The sequence below is a fragment of the Phragmites australis genome, chromosome 15 (assembly GCF_958298935.1).
Source record: "Phragmites australis chromosome 15, lpPhrAust1.1, whole genome shotgun sequence".
In the NCBI taxonomy this organism is placed as follows: domain Eukaryota; kingdom Viridiplantae; phylum Streptophyta; class Magnoliopsida; order Poales; family Poaceae; genus Phragmites; species Phragmites australis.
Genome location: NC_084935.1, coordinates 20736380 through 20755539, shown reverse-complemented (window position 1 = coordinate 20755539; position 19160 = coordinate 20736380). Strand labels below are relative to the sequence as shown.

The following is a 19160-nucleotide window of genomic DNA, read 5'->3' as shown; positions in this document are numbered from 1 at the left end:
ATCAGATTAATCATATTAAGTCGATTTCGTGCAATTCAAAATGACTCGATTCCCATGGGTTTACTTGAGGAGACTGCGACACATAACCTCGATCTATTGGCTCCAATCTACTGGTGGTGCATGTTGTTAGCTCTAATGGTGATTCTAGCTGGTAGGAGCAAGTTGTGGCGCGTCCGAGAAGGAGCACAAACTAATCTTGTGGTCATATGATGCTATCAACTCATACCTATTCTGACATGTATGACCGATTGATATAATCAACCCATGCATAAACCGATCTATCAATATGAATTGATCACAAGAACAACAATAGATCTAATCTACTACTACAACATAGCACCATATGTGTATGATCTAGATCACAAACTACACACAAAAGCTTTGATGCCATTGTTGGGGAATGGGTACGCTACACTAGTGAAAAACAAAAGTTCTACCACATTCATCCAAGAAACCATGTAGAGGATCATGAATTATTACCATTAGATGTGCAGTGCAATAGAAGAACATTTGGAGAAGGTTGGTCCAACGTCGTGCTCATCGGTATAGAGTAAATAGTCAATATCGTCATGAATCAATCGTCTTTTCCTCATGTCCTTGTCGCCAATCAGCACCACAACAGCAGCAACAGTGCCTCCACGACATCCACACGTCCAAGGGTGGAATGTCATGTACCGGTGTGCTAGCACCGCACGCCTGGCTAGGGATTTCATGGGGAGATCATGTGGACGTGGCTACTAGGGTTTCGGGGTGATGGAAATGGATGTCGCCCATAGCCCCCACATCTCCAGTTATGTAGATCAAGCTAATGGGCTGCTACATTGGAAGCATTTAGGATTTTAATCCCTTACGGATCATTATCCATAAGGCCCATATACGGATCTAATCTGAATTAGAGATTACCTTTAGAGCATATCACCAATATTGGCATGTGGCCATCCACTCCTAGCTTCGTCAAATCGCCCCTCCTTATTTTCCTCCCACGGTCCGCTACGTATTGGCACCAAAAGGTCTTTTTCACAACATTATTATCGTCAACCTATATGTACAAAACTTGTCATTTTCATTCTTGCATTTCTTAAAGAATTCAAGCAATTTGTTGATGTCACTGGCGTTATCAGTGCTAACTTCGACACCCTTCCATCAAACATATCAGTGAAAAGGGTCATGGATGTCTCGTTAACCATTTAGATCAGCTACCACAATTTCTGAAGACATACTCAGCAATATAGGTCTGTACCGTGTAGTTCTGGAAACAAATTACAAACATGTCATCATGAAATTTAGTTCTTCGCATGTAGCTTGGAACTCGTTGCATTGTATCGATGAATTACATCATGGTGGGTTCACCATTTTTCGCAGACATGAAATGCACCATGAGAGGAGACCATGTGAGTGGATGGAATGACCCTGCTCAAGAAAACACGGTGCCCTTCTTATGTCTTGCATTCACCATCATTTTGCACCCACTCCACTTCGAAGTCTTATTTCGTTTGGTATTGTGCTTGCCTTTGAATGTGGAATAGAATTCCAAGCTCCATTTTCTCTTCTGCTTCATTTTCATGCCAAATTAAGCATTCCCAGCATATCGTTTATGGGAGATATACAAATCCTCCATATTCTCAAAGGGTATTTTGAATGTGGGAACCATGTCAGCACAGACTTTCTCATCCTGGGGTAATAACACACCAAGTAGTACAACAACATTAGCAACTTAGTACAGAAATTTTAAGTAACTGGAAGCATAGCAATAGTAAATCACGTACAAACTATGAGTAACATCTGGGAACAACATTCAGTAGATTATCACCTGACCAATTAGTAAATTGATTAATTAGTAATATCATCTTCTGCACTCTCAATAATTTTAGCCAATCAATTTTGTAAATATAGTCAGAGAGGTGAGGCCACAACATGTCGGTAAATCAGTTATTGGGAATTTGTAAAGATAACACTCATGTGGATATTATAAATATGGTTGTTTTTATTGCGAATAGAAAGTAATTGAGATAAAATCATGAGAATGAGATTCTTTATGTTCCATTGTATTGAATCATTTAATTATACTATTGGGGGGAAATAAACCAGCCTGAGAATAACGGTCAAAGATCACATCCAGATCCCTCTAGAGTCTTGATCTCCGAACCCTCAATTAAAAGCTCTATATCTGGTATCATCAAATCCTTTAACGGTACCCTTCGCACTAACAAAGCCCTCCCTTGGCTCTGCCGGTTCGACCTCCCAAAGCCTTCCAAAACACGGCCTCCCGAAACCTCGGTCCTCCAAAGCTTCGGCCTCCCGAATCCCCGGCCCTCCAGGGTCCCGCTTCTAAAAGCCTTCACCACCCTGTTCTGTGCCTCCCAAGGCCCCCACTTCGGGATGATCGGGCCGCCTTCCTGAAGGTAGCACAATGAGTCAGCAGGCCCTAGGAAGATCTACCGAGAGGGGAGCGCCGATCGTGTTTTACCTGCAAGGAAGTGACTAGCATTAAAGGCCTAGGCTGAATACACACCCCTTTGACACCTCGGCGTGATGAGGGCTATCCTAACGCCCCTGACAGTACGGCGTCGGGCCTCAATTGGCGACCGGCTCGCCCCCTTCAGGGGGCAGGCACCACGATAATTACCATGGTCGATATTTATCTCCCGATAGGATAGAAGGTAGTTATCCGAGATAAGGCTCGGTAATTTGGCCAGATCTCGGATATTTGTACATTATGATAACTTGTACGCCAAGCTACGCATGGCCCTATAAATAGGAGGCCATGGTCCTCTGGGTAGGGGATCCAACAGAACAGCAAAAACAAAAACACACTACAGCAAACGCTATGATACTCCCCTCCCAGAGTGACACATTTTTCTATCATCAATATATTCGTGGTGTTCCTTCCTCTCAAACTTTGTCTCCAAGCTTGAGTCTCCTCCTTAGAAGAAACTCTCGCCGTACTTGTTGGGGCAAGACAAACTCTTGCTCCAACAGCGCCGTCCGTGGGGATCCAAACACAGAAGTGCTAAGAGAGGTAGGAATCCATCAGGAAAACCACGAGAGAATTAGCTAAAGCCGCCATACCCACCATTGCAAGCATGCAACCCTATGCATGGCTGCCTCAGCCATACGCACTGTATGCATGCCCTAGCCCCGCTGCCGTATGGGATGGCGTTCCTCCGACATTGGCCAACTCAAAACCCTGGGTCAGTATAGGAACCCCAGACGGTGCGGAGGCCTTCCCGCCTCTGCGTGACGAATACCTCACCACCTTAGGAGAGGAGGCAGCTGAAGCCACAGCCAAGCAGACCGCCTTCCAATGCTTCTGGGCGGTCCAACCCAGGAGTGCTCCTACCTGGGCTTGGTCCCCAGGCGTCCCCTTCGACCACACCTGGGATACCCCGAGCAAGCCAACATCTTCGGAAAGTCTGTCTACCCAGCGCCCTCCTTAGGCCCCTCAGGCGAAAGAGGGTTCCAAGGAGACGGAGTGCTCCAGGGTGCGCGGACCCCGCCAGCGCCTCCGACGCCGCCCTCGCAACGCCAACCGCGTGTAGAGAACCCCAAGCCCACCTCGTCCAGTGAGGCATATTCAGAATCACTTCGGCGCCAAAAGCCGGTTCACCGGGCAGCCCTGATGGTCTCCCAAAGGGGAAGGAGCCCCTGGGGAAACCACAGGCTAGGGGACACACCCCCTTCGGCAGCGACCCCGACGGCTACTAGCTCTGGCGCCCTCGGAGGCACACAAGTGCATCCTGCATGGACCAGGGTGCGACCGCAACACCAATGACTGTTGTACCCTCATGACCTTCTGGGAGGAATACCTCGGAAGGCAAGCGGAATACCTGGCCACAGAAGGAGCAGACGAAGGACGATGCAGGCTCTAGATGCCTGGGGCAAACTCCCAAGCAAATCCCCAGCCCCTCAACCCTGCACTGTCTCTACCAACTGTACTACCAATGGTATCACATCCAACAACGAGAACAGAGTTGGGGACACACCGTCGCCAGGCTTCGGACGGAATATCTCCAGAGCCGGGCAGTGGCCAAGGACCGAGGTGGTCAAGCACTACCTCTCCCAACTAGCCTTCGACTATGCCTCCAACATGCCGTCGCTAGGCTCCAGACGATTTACCTTCGAGGTCGGGCAACGGCTAAAGGCTGAGGGGGTCAAGCTCCGCCTCTCCTAACCTAGCCATAGGCTTCAAACTCACCAAGCCTCACAATAGAGGTCTTATTCCTACAAAGGTACGCCCACTGTTAACTACCAAATAGTTTACCTGGTGATCTATCTTTCATACGGCAAGGTTAGAGTCTGTTGGAGGCCTCCAACCTTACTGCTAGGAGTCTCTTTTCAATAAATAGTCACTGGGTAGAAGCAGTAGAACTTAAGTTACATTTTCACTTAGCATGAACAGTTATATCACTTAGCTATGTTTTACGCTGCAAATAGCTTCTCATTGCAACAGTAGACTGCAAAACTTAGCTAGTATAACCATGCAAAATCCATACACTCTCGCAGATGTATCGTGCCTAGGTCGCCTGGAGGGCAGGTCTGCCTAGGTTTCCTGGAAGGCATTATGCGGCCTCGGAAGTGTAGTTGCCACATATCAAGGAATTTCCTTGATAGACCGTGTTGCGGTGCCACCCGTAGGATATCTTCGGGTGGCGTGACAAGACCATGTACCGCAGACGTAGCATGCCTAGGTCAACTGGAAGACAAGACTGCCTAGATTTCTTGAAAGGCATTGCGTAATCTCGGTATACAGTGAGGCCCACGCACCACGGGTGCCGCTTATGCCTAGGTCACCTGTAAGGCACATTATGCCAAGGTGCCCTGGAACGCATTTGCATAGCCTCGGGTGTCGAAGCCATGCCCCGGGGATGTCCCCAGTGGCGAAGTTGCGGTGCTCCGAGGAATGTTGTCGCAAGGAATCCTTGTTGCATGAAATGCTTACACACCGCGGGCGTAGCATGCTTAGGTCACCTGGAAGACAAGATTGCCTAGATTTCCTGGATGGTATTGTGTAGCCTCGATAGTGTGTAGATGCTGGTTATCAAGGGACTTCCTTGGTAATGTAGTTGCGATGCCCTCAGGGGATTTCTCAGAGGGCGTGACAAGCCCACGCACCAGTAAGCATCGCTTGCCTAAACCCAAGGTCACCTAAAAAGGTTTCTCGGAAGGTAGGCTTTTACCTGGTAGGAAGTGGAGCCCACACACCACATGCGTAGCATGTTTAGGTCATCTAGGGGGCAAGACTACCTAGGTTTTCTGGAAGGTATTGTATAGCCTCGATAGTGCGTGGACGCTGCACATCAGCGGACTACCCTGATGTGAGGATGCGGTGCTCTGAGGAATGCTATCATAAAGAATCCTCTCTGCACGACATACTTATATACCGTGAGCGCCGCTTATGCCTATGTCACCTACAAGGCAGATTATGCCTAGGGTGCTCTGGAAGGCATTGCATATCTTCGGCCATATAAATGCCACGCGCGAGGGCACATCCTTGGTAGACAGTGTTGCGGTGCACCCCGGGCATTTCCTTGGGAGCACGACAACCCTACACACCATGGGCGTAGCATGCCTAGGTCACCTGGAAGGCAAGATTGCCTAGGTTTCCTGGAAGGTATTGCGTAGCTCCCATAGTGTGTAGGACCTTCGGCATTAATACATGCTAAGGAGTTTTACCAAAATCTCCGACAAAAACGGAGAGTCTTACCAAAACCTCCAACAAAAACGAAGAGTTCTACAAAAAATCTCCAGCAAAAATGGAGTCTTACCAAAACCTCCGACAAAAATGAGAGTCTTACCAAAACCTCCAACAAAAATGGAGATTATTACCAAAACCTCCAATAAAAACGGAGAGTCTTACCAAAACCTCCAGTAAAAACGGAGAGTCTTACCAAACCTCTGGCAAAAATGGAGAACTTTACCAAAACCTCAGGTAAAAACAAAGAGCTTTGCCAAACCTCCGGTAAAAAATGTAGAACTTTACCAAAACCTCCGGTAAAAATGGAGAGCTTTACTAAACCTCCGGTAAAAACGGTGAACTCTGCCAAAAACCTCTGGTAAAAACGAAGAACTTCACCAAACCTCCGGTAAAAATAAAGAGCTTTTCCAAACCTCCGCACAACGGAGAGCCTTACAAAACCTCCACACCACAGAGAGACTTCCAAAAACCCCCGCGATGGAGATGTTTCTTCGAAAACTCTGCCAGGCAAAAAGATTCTGAAAAGACCTAGCGGGAGAGGTACCCCAGCATCTTGAAGGCTAATGCCTCTGTGCCGAAAGGGGTACGAAACCTGCTGGTCCCCAAAGAGCACCACACACAAATCAAAGAGGTATAAAGATCCCCCTCCCTACAGGGGAAGCTATGATAATGTGACTCAAACATGTATGGTAAAAGGTAACAACATTACCCTACCATCTCCTTTGAAAACACCTTTTACATATTATTTTTTGAGGATTATGCTAACATTTAATAACAGCCCGCACCTCATGGCACGGGAAACATAGTGGAATCACCGACTATCCATTGCAGAGACCGCAAAGCCAGACAGCAGCTAAGGGCTGAGGGGGTCGCAGACCACCTCTTCCACCTTCAGCTTCGCCTCCGACGCGCCGTCGCTAGGCTCCGTACAAAATACCTCCAGAGCTGGGCAGCGACTAAGGGCCGAGGGGGTCATGGACCACCTCTTCCGCCTAGCCTTTAGCTTCGCCTCTGACACACCATCGCCAGGCTCCGGACAGAGTACCTTCGGAGCCGGGCAGCGGCTAAGGGCCGAGGGGATCGCAAACCGCCTCTCCCGCCTAGCCTTCAGCTTTGCCTCCAACGCGCCGTCGCCAGACTCTGGACAGAATACCTCTGAAGCCGGGCAATGGCTAAGGGCCAAGGGGGTCGCGGACCACCTCTTCTGCCTGGCCTTCGGCTTCGCCTCCAACACACCGTCGCCAGGCTCCGGATGGAGTACCTCCAGAGCTGGGCAGCGGCTAAGTGCCGAGGGGGTCGCGGACCGCCTGGCCTTCGACTTCGCCTCCAACACACAGTCGCCAGGCTCCGGACAGAATACCTCTGGAGTGAGCAGTGGCTAAGGGCCGAGGGGGTCGCAGACCGCCTCTTCCACCTGGCCTTCAGCTTCGCCTCCGACACACCGTCACCAGGCTCCGGATGGAGTACCTCTGGAGCCAGGCAACGGCTAAAGGGCGAGGGGGTCACGACCACCTCTCCTGCCTAGCCTTTGGCTTCGCATTCGACGTGTCGTCGCCAGGCTCCAGACGGAGTACCTCCAGAGCGGGGCAGCAGCTAAGGGCCGAGGGGGTCGTGGAGCAAATCTCCCGTCTAGCCTTCGGCTTCGCCTCCGACGTGCCATCGCTAGGCTCCGAACGGAGTACCTCTGGAGCCGGGTAGCGACTGAGGGCCGAGGGCCTCGCAGACCACCTCTCCAGCCTAGCCTTCGGCTTCACATCCAACGCGCCGTCGCCAGGCTCCGGACGGAATACCTTTGGAGCCAGGCAGCAACTAAAGGCCGAGGGGGTTACGGACCACCTCTCTTGCTTAGCCTTCGGTTGCTCCTCCGACACATCATTGCCTTCAACCCGGTCAGTCGCTAAGGAACCGAAGGGTCAAGGACCACCTCCGGAGTTCATCTCCAAGGTTCCAAAGGGACTTCCCTGAGTCAAAAATCTGGAACAAATTAGGAAGGAGTACGCAGTAACCAGGCCCGAGTAGTACGCAGAAACCAGGGACAACGAGGTCGCCACTACTCCACCCGGTTCACCTTAGTTACCCTGCGTATCCACCGGTCGTCAGAAAAACTATCCATTGCCTTCGAAAGGGACAAAGAAGTACGGTTTGGAGGCACGAAAGCACGCACGCACGCGGCCACCCATTCGAAGGGTCTTATCGCCTTGCGATACGAAAGGAGACACGACCGTTCCCTAAGATCCACGTTACATTATTAAACAACCAGTACATCCAGGGGATACAAACTAAAACAACCATACAGAAATTGCCACGAACAAGATAAATCCCTACAGAGCAAAACAAGGTGAGAAAGAGTACAAGGTGACTAAGTCCAGCTGTGACATGGATATATCACGGCGTCACCAAGTACGTCATCCCAGTGACCACCTTCACCTCCTACGGGTCCCGATAGGGGCCACGCATGAGACGGCGTACGTGCCTCATATACGGCCTGCCGTTGCGGAAGCTGATTAGTAGCCGGCTCCCAAGCTATCGGAGGACGCTGAGGAGTCCGAGGAGGTCACTGGTGAGGCCCTCTCCATCGCCTTCCCGACCTCTTCTTGCTTCATCGCCGGGCCCATAGACGCCAGCTCACTCTCCCTTAGCAAGAGATCCCAGTCGATCTCCTCGTCGTCATTAGAGATATCGATGATCTCGACAGGCATACCCTCCCCGGCCAAAGGTCAGGCCAGAGCAATGGACAACCGCCTCCCCTACAGAGGTGGAAGCCATTTCACCTCCAACACCTCTACCGACAACCGAAATAGCCCGGCTCCCGAAGGAGTCGTCGAGATCATCAATGTCTCCAAGGATGAGGAGGAAGACGATGCCATACTCATGTCAAGGTTAACTGCTTGCTCATGGGCTGTGGAGACTCCAACTGGGTAACCCCGGCTTTATACCCAAGCCATGCAACCACGTAGGTCTAGAAGATGAAGCGAGACGAACGTCACCGTGTCCTCCCATTAAACACCTAGGGGAGGGGGTCGTGGCCATATTCGGTTTCCCTCCAGCATGTGACAGCACTCCACGACGAAATGGTTTGTTTTCTCACGCGGACGTCCCATCACATTGATGACCCAAACCTCTTTTGACACATGACAGGATCGCGGGCACAAGACCCTAGCGACTCCTCGCATTATCCAGTCAGAACACAACAGTGGCACATCTTGTCCCGCCAGGCGAACGTGTGGGATTCTCCACACCCACACGAAGCCTCTACTATGGCAACTCCAATGGACAAATAAATGTCATCAGGCATCCTTGATACGATACCAGGATGGGGTTGATTTTTCCTCTACATCCTCTCCCCCCTCCGAAACATCGGGGCTCGAGAATGAGGGGGTACTATTGGGGGGAAAATAAACCAGCCTGAGGATAACGGTCGAAGATCACCATCCAGGTCCCTCTGGAGCCTTGATCTCCAAACCCTCTGTTAAAAGCTCTATCTCTGATATCATCAGATGCTTTCACGGTACCCCTTCGCACCTACCAAGCCCTCCCTTGGCTCCGCCGGTTCGACCTCCCAAAGCCTTCCAAAACACGGCCTCCTGAAGCTTCAGCCTCCTGAAGCCGTGGCCCTTCCGGGGTCCCGCTTCCCAAAGCCTTCACCTCCATGTTCTATGTCTCCCGAGGCCCCCACCTCGGGATGATCGGGTTGCCTTCCCAAAGGCAGCAGAGTGAGTCAGAGGGCCCTAGGAACTTCTACCGAGAGGGGAGCGCCGGTCGTGCTTTGCCTGCAAGGAAGTGACCAGCATTAAAGGCCTAGGCTGAATAGACGCCCCTCTGACACCTCGGCATAATGAGGGCTATCCTTACACCCCTGACAGTGCGGCGTCGGGCCGCAATTGGCTCAGTAATTTGGCTGGATCCTTCAGGGGCAGGCACCATGATAATTACCACTGTGGATGTTTATCTCCCGACAAGTAGAAGGTAGTTATCCGGGATAAGGCTCAGTAATTTGGCTGGATACCGGATATTTGTACATTATGATAACTTGTACGCCAAGCTACATCTGGCTCTATAAATAGGAGGCCATGGTCCTCTGGACAGGGACCCAACAAAACGGTAAAAATAGAAACACACTATAGCAAACGCTGAGATACTCCCCTCCCAGAGTGACACATTTTTCTATTATCAATATATTTGTGGTATTCCTTCCTGTCAGACTACGTCTCTAAGCTTGAGTCTCCTCCTTAGAAGAAACTCTCGTCATACTTGTTGGGGCAAGATGAACTCTTGCTCCAACATATACATATGAACGGACATGTTCAAATATATACGGAAGGTATCCCTTCTGAATAGACAAGTGTCCCTTCCGAATGAACATCTCTTCCAAAGGGACATGAGTAACTACCAAAGTAGTTATCGGTATTGATTATTGGTTCATAACACTCCCCCTTGATCAATTTTGTCATCTGTAAAGATTATGCGAAAAACTCCTCCTAAAACTCTGTGGGAAAATAAGGAGAAAATAATAATACGCTATCAAAAACTTCTTTAAAACCTAGTGAGAAAATTAGGATGAAATGGCATATATATATTTGTATTGATATTGTCTCATTAAAACCTTAATAGAAAAAACTCATAAAGGAAAATAGTACAATATGTATGATTTGATGATCATATACAGGCTGTATTTAGGGAGTTTACTCTCTCTAAACTTTGCAATCCTCGAAGTTGTCTCATACATATTCCAAAAACATATTTTTGAATAAAGATGTTGGTAAATACTTTATAAATAAATTTGCAAAATTATCACATAATTTTATTTGCAAAATATCTACCTCTCCATTTTTCTTTAATTCATGAGGATAAAATAATTTTAGGTTAATATGCTTTTTCATATTGCTCTTTATATAACATGTATGTATTTGAGCAATACAAGCAGTGTTGTTATCTTCATAGACAATAGTAGGTGATTCTAATGAACTAATACCACATGATTCTTTTATGTGGTTGACCATTCTGTGAAGGCGCACATATTCATGTGAGGCTTCATATAATACAATTATTTCAAAATGGTTGGTGCAGTAGCCACGAGAGTCTGTATTAGTGACTTTCATGAGAAAATTGTTCCATCATATAAGAATATAAAGCTTATCTGTGATCTAAAATTATGGGGATCAAATAAATAATCAACATCAGTATATCCAACCATAGTCATGTCTTGGGTTTTCTGATAGAATAAACCAAATGGTGTTTTGTTGGAGGTGTGCTATGTCTATCTAGCAAGTTAACTATAAATACAATATCAGACCTCATGCAATTTACAAGATATATTAGCACTCTAATAGTATTGAGATATGTAACTTCATATCTCTTCATCATCATCCCTAAGTCTAAATGGATCTTTATCCATATATATCAAGGGATCGAACAACCATAGCTGTTTTCAGTGGATCCGATTTATCTATAGTGAACTTCTTCAATATTTTCTAAATATATGTAGAGTGGTATACAAGTATCCCTAAGGGAATATGCTCAGGTTGTAGACCTAAGCAAAATTTAGTTTTACCTAACTATTTCATCTCAAATTACATCTTAAGATGATTGCGTGCATCATTTATGTTTTGTGTATTTCTGATGATATTAAGATCATCAACATATACTGAGATGACATAAAATCCAGTTGAGGATTTCGTTATAAACATATATGGGAAATCATCACTATTTGAGTAACCCTTCTATAGAAGAAACTCACTTAATCAGTTATGTCACATTGTATCCAACTGTTCCTGACTTCAATTCTACGAAATACATGTTGTGATTTAACAAATGATCCATATAAGTATGAGTCACTACATCCATAAATTGTATGGGTAGATTTTGCCAATGATATTAAATATTGTAACATTATTTTACTCATAACTAGAGAGTATGTTGTATCGAAATCGATGTCGGATCTCCATATAAACTCTTATGCTACAAGCCTTACTTTGTATCTTACCACCTCATTGTTTTTATTCTTTTTTAGACAAAAACCTATTTTGATCCCAGAGGGAGGATATTTTGAGGAGCATATATTGTTGAGAAAAATACCTCTCTTTTGTTGAGCTAGCGCAATTGTACCCCGATCACTTCCTTCCATTCAGTCCAGTCGAGTGCTTGAGAAATTCTACCATAGCCATAGACTTCGGCTTGGATTCAATTGAAGGTCTTGACAAATTTTGAGGGGAAATATATATCGATAATTGTAATTTTTCTATTGTATGATTTTTTTAATCAATATAGTTTGTGAATATTTATATACCTTTTTTAACTTCTCTTAATTTCTCACAATGGAATTAAGGTGTTTTGATGTCCCAGTTACAAAATTAGTGCACACATTTGTGCAAGATCTTAAATGTTGAGCATCCATAGGCATTAGATATTGAATATCCATTAGTATCTTGCATTTACTGTTTGAAAGATAACTTCATTTATTTATGTGAATATTTTTGAAAAACTTTATCCCTTATAACCATACTTCTCCTTTTATTTGCATTTAAAAGTTCACTTTCTAGCTAGACATAGCAAGGCTCCAATAAAACGCCATCTAACAGGAGTAACGAATATACTCAAATATTTTCAAAGTACAAAAGATCTTATTTATTCTGTCAGAAGACTAAGACATGACTATAGTTGAATGTGATGCTAGCTATGACTCAAGACATGACTATAGTTGAATATAGTGATGCTAACTATTTATCTAATACTCGTAAGTCTCCTGATGCCCGCTGATCTCACATCAAGTCGTGAACTCCTTTCCTGCCATGGAGCCCGTTCAGCAGCAGCAGTCAGTCCTGCAGTTGCTGTTCATTTCTCAACAAAAGCTTGCCATGCCACCAAGACGCTGTAGGCTAGCTTCGGGAAGCAAGAAATTATGTTTCACAAAGCCTACCAGCAGAAAATCCAGCAGCACCGGCTAATCCCAAAAGGAACAGAAATCTAGCAATCATCACAAATTGAGATCTTAAAACATAATGCGTTCCTTATTGTACTTCCTCGAGGACTGGCATGGTCCAATAAGACCAGCCAGTTTGCTTCCCAGGATGTTTGCCAGGTGCTCAAAACCGAGCATTCCTCGTGACGTCTGGTACTGTGACATCCACTATCAACTCGGAACAAGGCAATAGGACATCATTTCTTCTGCTTGTTCAACACCGACAGCTGCTGGAGGTTCAGCAACAGGTCGTTGGAGTCAAGGAAGACCTTGTTGGCTGAGGACGAAATTGTATGAGAGATCTCCCTCGCAGCTTCTATCTGCCTGAGGGCAAGGAAAGCAGGGTTGTTTGCGATGGCTTGACCAATAAGTTCTGCACTCTTAGCCTCACCCTGTTCACAACAGACAAAAAAGCAAATTGTGTTTTAGAGGCAGGTTAAGCTACCAAACGCAATGACATCCACTAAGACATTGAAAAATAAGAATACAATCAATTGTGCCTCTATTGCTGCCACAGCAATAGAGGGCACTAGAGTTAAAACATAACATGAGAAGCAATAGAGGCACAAGAGTTAAAACATAACATGAGGGCACTATAGTTCAATTGAAGTAAAAATCTTGGCAATGTTGCAACCAAAATCATCAAAGTAACTGTTTATCTTCCTCTTACTTTTCTTCTAAATTTCTCAGACACAGTCACTAGACTTCTACAAGAGTAGGTTCCTTACCTGTGCCCTGATAATAGCACTCCTCTTATCTTGCTCAGCTTTCTCAACAATGAACTTTGCACGCTCAGCTTCTTGTGCAGCAACCTGTTTGGCTTCAATGGCATGAGTAAACTCCTTCCCAAAGCTCAGGCTTGTAATGGAAACGTCATCAAGGGCAATGTTGAAGTATCTAGCCCTCTCAGTCAGTATCTTCCTAATCTCCCTACTCACAGTCTGAAATTGGAGGGATAAAGAGAAAACAGTCTGCACTCTTTAGTATTAGCTTCTTTCAAAATGATAGACAAATATACAGACATGTTACCTCTCTCTGTGTGATTAGCTGACTAGCATTGTACTGAGCGACAACAGCTTTCAGTGTTTCATGAATGATCGAAGGCAAAACTCTCTCATTGAAGTTTTCCCCCAGAGTCCTGTAGATAGTTGGTAGCCTCTCGGGCATAGGCCTTGTGAGGACACGGAGACCGATTTTCACCTGCCAAAATAGAGTACAGATAATAGATAAGAATCTCAAAATAGGAAAAGAATTCCGTGTTCTATCATTCAGATCAGCATAAAAAAACTTTGAACATAATAGCACGTGCCATGAAATAAGCCACTAGCCACATGATTAATGATAGCTTACATTACCCAAGAAATATGCATTATTTCATGAACTAGAATAATATACTATGGTAAAACCAAAAAAGGGCATCAAACTTTAAACAGAAGAAAAAAAAATTAGCATTTTGCGAAGTATCATAAGCCACAAAAGGGATTGCCATGCTATTAGCAGAATCTCTACTTTTGCAGAAGATAATATAACAGGCCAATCTAGAGACAAAACATAGTTACATGTTCATACTGATGCCAAAATAAATAAGAAAGATGATTTGTAGTGCAATCCATCATATGAAAAGAGGTATCAGAATGCCACATCATAACACTCAAAAAGGCGTAAACATAACCAGAATAAATGTGGATAAATGAACATGCATAAAACATGCAAAACAAAAGTGTCTTGTTCATATCTCGTAGGCTAAAGCACTCCAAATGGCAACAATGAATACTGGCCAAATAAACTACAAGATCATCTGGGTTGAGGTTAATTGGTGACAGCTTTTGTAGCAAACTAGCAATGATTGCTCCCCAATGAATTTTATGAACAAGTATTTCAATGTAAATTGCAAAGAAACCACAGGTGGAACATAATTCTTTAGTTTGTAACAGCCAATGAAGGCTACTGTAGGATCAAATGAACAATAAATCAACGGGTTTGTCGACCAAATTTCAGCTCAACTTGATGCAATCACCAAGCGACAGAGAAGCATGCATTTGAAGCAGCAGATAGCAACATTTATACAAGAACTAGAAGCACAAATTCCAAAACATGAAGAATAGCAAGTTGGAACCATTGGACTATAAGTGATGTGTATATTTACCATCTGAAGATCCCTGCTTCCAGAAGTACTCTCAACAAGATTCGGGCGAGCACGGACATCGTAAATGATTGGCCGTTCAAACAATGGGATCATAAAGTGAGTCCCTTCAGGGTATACCTGCATGAAGAAAAGGTTTGAAGTAAATTGAACCGGTTCATTATCTAGGGGAACATAAACTAAGGTGCACATATTAAAAGATAACCCCAATCTACAAAACGTCCCAAAAAATCATATTGCACAATAAGAAATCCTCCAAGAACATCAACAAGTTCTGGCGCACTGAAAGATATCATAAAAGATCGACAATCACGACCTACTTAGACAGGCACAGGTCCTGATTCAGTTAGAAGTATGCTCAAGATTAAACAAACAATCACAAACCGTCTTTGAGCTTTAAACTAATTATTCAATTGAAACAAGATAAATTAAGCTATAATGGGTATGCTTCTATATTAATTGAGCTAGTGCAAGCTGGGCGTCATACATATCCATCCAAGCATTCATATTATGCATATAAAATTGTTACGTTCATTCAAGCTAACTCGCAACTCAAGCTTTGTGCTATTTACGTAGTATCAAATACACCTTCGGGCGAAGCTTATAGTCCAACTCATACAGAGTAAAACTGATAAATCAAGTCCTTTGTAATTACAAAAACTGGATTAAGCTGAAAGACATGCTTCGTTAGCTTAGCCCTTCATTAGACTTAACGAAGCATGCATATGTATACCTTTTAGCGAACTTCTTTTTTTTTGTGCCCTATTGTGACAAAAAGAAGAGGACTTTGTAAAGCTCGCCTGTGTCCTCGCAACACAAGACTTACTGAATGCTGACAAGTAGGCTCTGTATTAATAATAATCAGAGAAGAATAATCACACATAAAACCCCATTCCTCTTTCTCCCCATGACACAAAACTAGCACCGAAACAAACCCCAACACATTTTATGGTGCTATGACGGCGTGGAATTCACACTATCAGTATACCAAATATGATGTAAATACTGGCAAGTATTTCCCAGTAAAATTATAGAGCATTCAGGCATACAAGAACACTGCATTCAGGAATAAGTAAAATCACACATGAGATCCTTACAACTCTAGGGCCATCAAAGACAAAGGTACTACAAATCATCCCTCAGAATGGCTAACATTACATGATGAAAACGGGAGAGACCGAGACAGTGGACACCAATAACACCTCTTCCATTTTGAATTTGTAAAACCTAATTGGTTGCCTCGAGAAATGTTGCAGATAACAGCATGGGCTCAAAACAACACTTCACTAATCACTAACAGACCATGACCTGGAAATAAATCAGCAATGAAGCATCTAAAAACTGAATGAAGTCACTAACTACAATTTTTATAGGTTACATAAAAAAGGAGATAGTAAATTATCATCTGATCATAAGATGCTTCTGTATAAAATAAATTAAGATAGTTGATTTCGTTTAAAGAACAAATAAAGAGCACCAAAAATGCATACAACAGTTAAACTAACATAGCAGAAATCAAAAGAGAAACACCAGAAGATATAAAGTTGATTAATCACATCCAAATCAAACCTTATAGCATACGAATGGACAGAGACGCAGCAAACTACAATTTTCAACGATAGATTTAGCACGCTGTTCAGATAGTAGATGTAAAAACAAGGAATCAGACAGCTGAAATCACTACAATTATACTACAAATTGGAATGGTCTTGCAAGCCCTCAACACCAGTTCCCACAATCAAGGCCCAGAATTTGAACCATCTCATGGTAAATGATTATAAAGCAAGAAAAACGGTGTGGTGTCCAATGATGACATTTTTGACAAGCCACAACCTCAAGTTTTGCTCAGAGTAACATAATATTAGCTCAGATTTACCAGAACGTACGCAGAAATCCAAATAATTGCTTAAAAACATCCCGGGTTGCAATCCACCAAACCGCAGTACCTCTAGCCACATTTCACCAACGAGAAAAAGGATACCAATCCTGCTCACAATTTGAAAGCTGCTACGACCGCGCATGGCATGTTTCCGATTTTTGCTGAAAGTAACACGCATGACTAGCTTAGATTTACAGGAATGTACCCAGTGATCCAAAGAAATCTTCTCAAAAGCATCATCTAGGCTGAAATCCATCTCACCGCGGATAGCCCCATTTCCCAACCAATCGCGCCCTAAGCACAACCAAACCAAATCTCTACCCCCACAACGAACCACCGCACGTCGAAACGGAGAGAAGGGGACAGCAAGAAAGAGAGAAACGTCTACGGTGTCCAGACCTTGTCCTTGATGCCCTGGATGCGGTTGAAGACGATGGCACGGTGCCCGCCCTCGACGTTGTAGAGGCTGTTCACGGCGGCGTACACGGCGGCGCCGCCAAACACCGCCACCTTCACCAGCGTGCCGGCCCCCGCCGGAGGGACCGGAATCCGTCCGCCGCCCTTCACGTTCATCGTCGCCGTGCCTCTTGGGATCGCCGGAGACCGAGCAGGTGGTGGAAGGGGTGAGGAGGAGGAGTGGGGGGGGGACCTGTGGGGACGGCGGCTAGGGTTTTGTTGGGGGATTTGTTGAGGCGGAAGTGGGGAGTGGGAGAAGAGGGTGGACTAGGGGAGGTCGGTGGGTGATCGAGACCGTCAGATTTTAGATGGGCGGTGTTGGAGTGAGGGAAGCGTGGGGTTCTTTCCTTCACCGCAAGAAAGGGGAACGGTGGTGGCAAAGCACCGCACCACGCTGCATCTATGCCATGCCACGTCATTTCTGAAACAACAACTATTAGATCAAACTCAATTAAAGTGTTAACCATCACAGTAGAATCAGTAGTGCAGGGTACGGGAAGCAATTCCCATGTAGAATATCTACAATCCACTTTTTCAGCGAGGGATTTCGATGATACATTGATTTAAATTTTTTTGTTAGAACAGTAGAAATTTGCGAAACTGTATATGACTTCCCATGAGAATTCAAGATTCCATGACTACATAGACAAATAAGCCATTCAGGAACACAGTCTAGGTCAGTTAATTGATGGTGTGAATATACGTTTAGATTATCTAAGTTTGAGTTTTTTAATATAAATTTAAGTGTATATTTCTTTTTAATAAAAAAGTCATCTAGTTCTTCCTAGATTGACCTAGTATTTTTTACAAGCTATCAATTACCATAGTAAAAGACCAGTAAAATACTAATAGTCTGTTTGTTTTAGCTTTGAATTATAAAAAGCAGTTCCTAAATTGTAAATTTTAAAAACCTAGATTGTAAAAGTTGAGAATCCAAAAGCTTAGAATTGTTTTGCATATTAGATTCTGAGATGAGTTAGATGTTTACTTTGATTGTGCAATGTTTGTAATACCCTTAGTTTTTCATTAGAGATTGAGGTACAGAGATGTAAGAAGAGACACTCGAGGAAAACATAAGAAGCCAACAACTAGAGCTTCTCGACACTTATATTGGCTATGTTTGTTTCTGCTTATCAGCAGCTTCTGTTTCTCAGAAAAGTTGATAAGCTGAAATAAATGTCAAACTTATTAATGTCTTATGACTTTTTTGATAAGCTGGTTTCTGGTGAAATAAACTAAAAGCTGATAAGCTAGCTGAGGCCAGATTTTCTGAAAAACTGGTGTGCTAGGAGCCTAAAAATTAAACACATAAGCTAACCGTTTTTCTTAGAAGTCATAAGCAGTTTTTTATATAAGCGGCTTTTTAGAAGAAAAAAAATCCATAAGTTTCACCAATGTTAAGCAAGGCCATTGCGGCTGCAATGCAGACAGCTTGTGCCATGGTGTTTGTTGTGCAGCTGCTCAGGTCAATCGATGCCATTGTCGCTGCAAAGGTCGAGCAGCTTCTTCCTCACCTCCACGACCTTGTCGAGCAGGTCAACGATTAGTTCCAGGATGTCATCGCACCTGGACTAGAGGAGCCCCCATGCATGTCCACTTTTGTCACGTTCGCTGCGATGTCGTCACCCCTACCCACGACCTCCTTCGCCTCCTCCACAACCACCCTCATGCGCCAAAATTCGTGCATCATCACCCCGGAACTGCCCCTCGCTTCAGCCGCCGTCCTACTAGCCTTGGCCACCGCTCACGCCGAAGTAGGTAGTAGCAAATCAAGTCAAGTAGTACAAGTGTACAATACAGCTAGATCTATTTGGGACCCCGCCATCCTTCTAGCAAATCAACTACAACACAACAGAACAGAACATATCCCCTCTGGTCCCTAATAAAAATTGCTATACTTTCGCATCAATCATGGCAAAAACACCAAGAGTCTTACATCTGATCCTCACCGTTTGCACCCTCTCCAACAGCAACTTCTCCACTCTTAAGCTTCCAGCGTGATCAATGCATTCCACTCTTAAGCCACTGG

General features: G+C 44.7%; 1 protein-coding gene across 1 annotated transcript; it reads right to left on the bottom strand.

Annotated features, from left to right (window-relative positions):
* Window positions 1–12267: 12267 nt before the first annotated feature.
* On the bottom strand, window positions 12268–17401 carry LOC133893091 (prohibitin-2, mitochondrial-like). The gene is made up of 5 exons (XM_062334055.1): window positions 17075–17401; window positions 14800–14916; window positions 13683–13853; window positions 13382–13594; window positions 12268–13045 (listed from the first exon to the last, which is right to left on the bottom strand). Exons 1-5 carry the CDS (start codon window positions 17246–17248, stop codon window positions 12851–12853), a joined length of 870 nt encoding a protein of 289 aa, XP_062190039.1. The 5' UTR covers window positions 17249–17401; the 3' UTR covers window positions 12268–12850.
* Between the last annotated feature and the right edge of the window lie 1759 nt (window positions 17402–19160).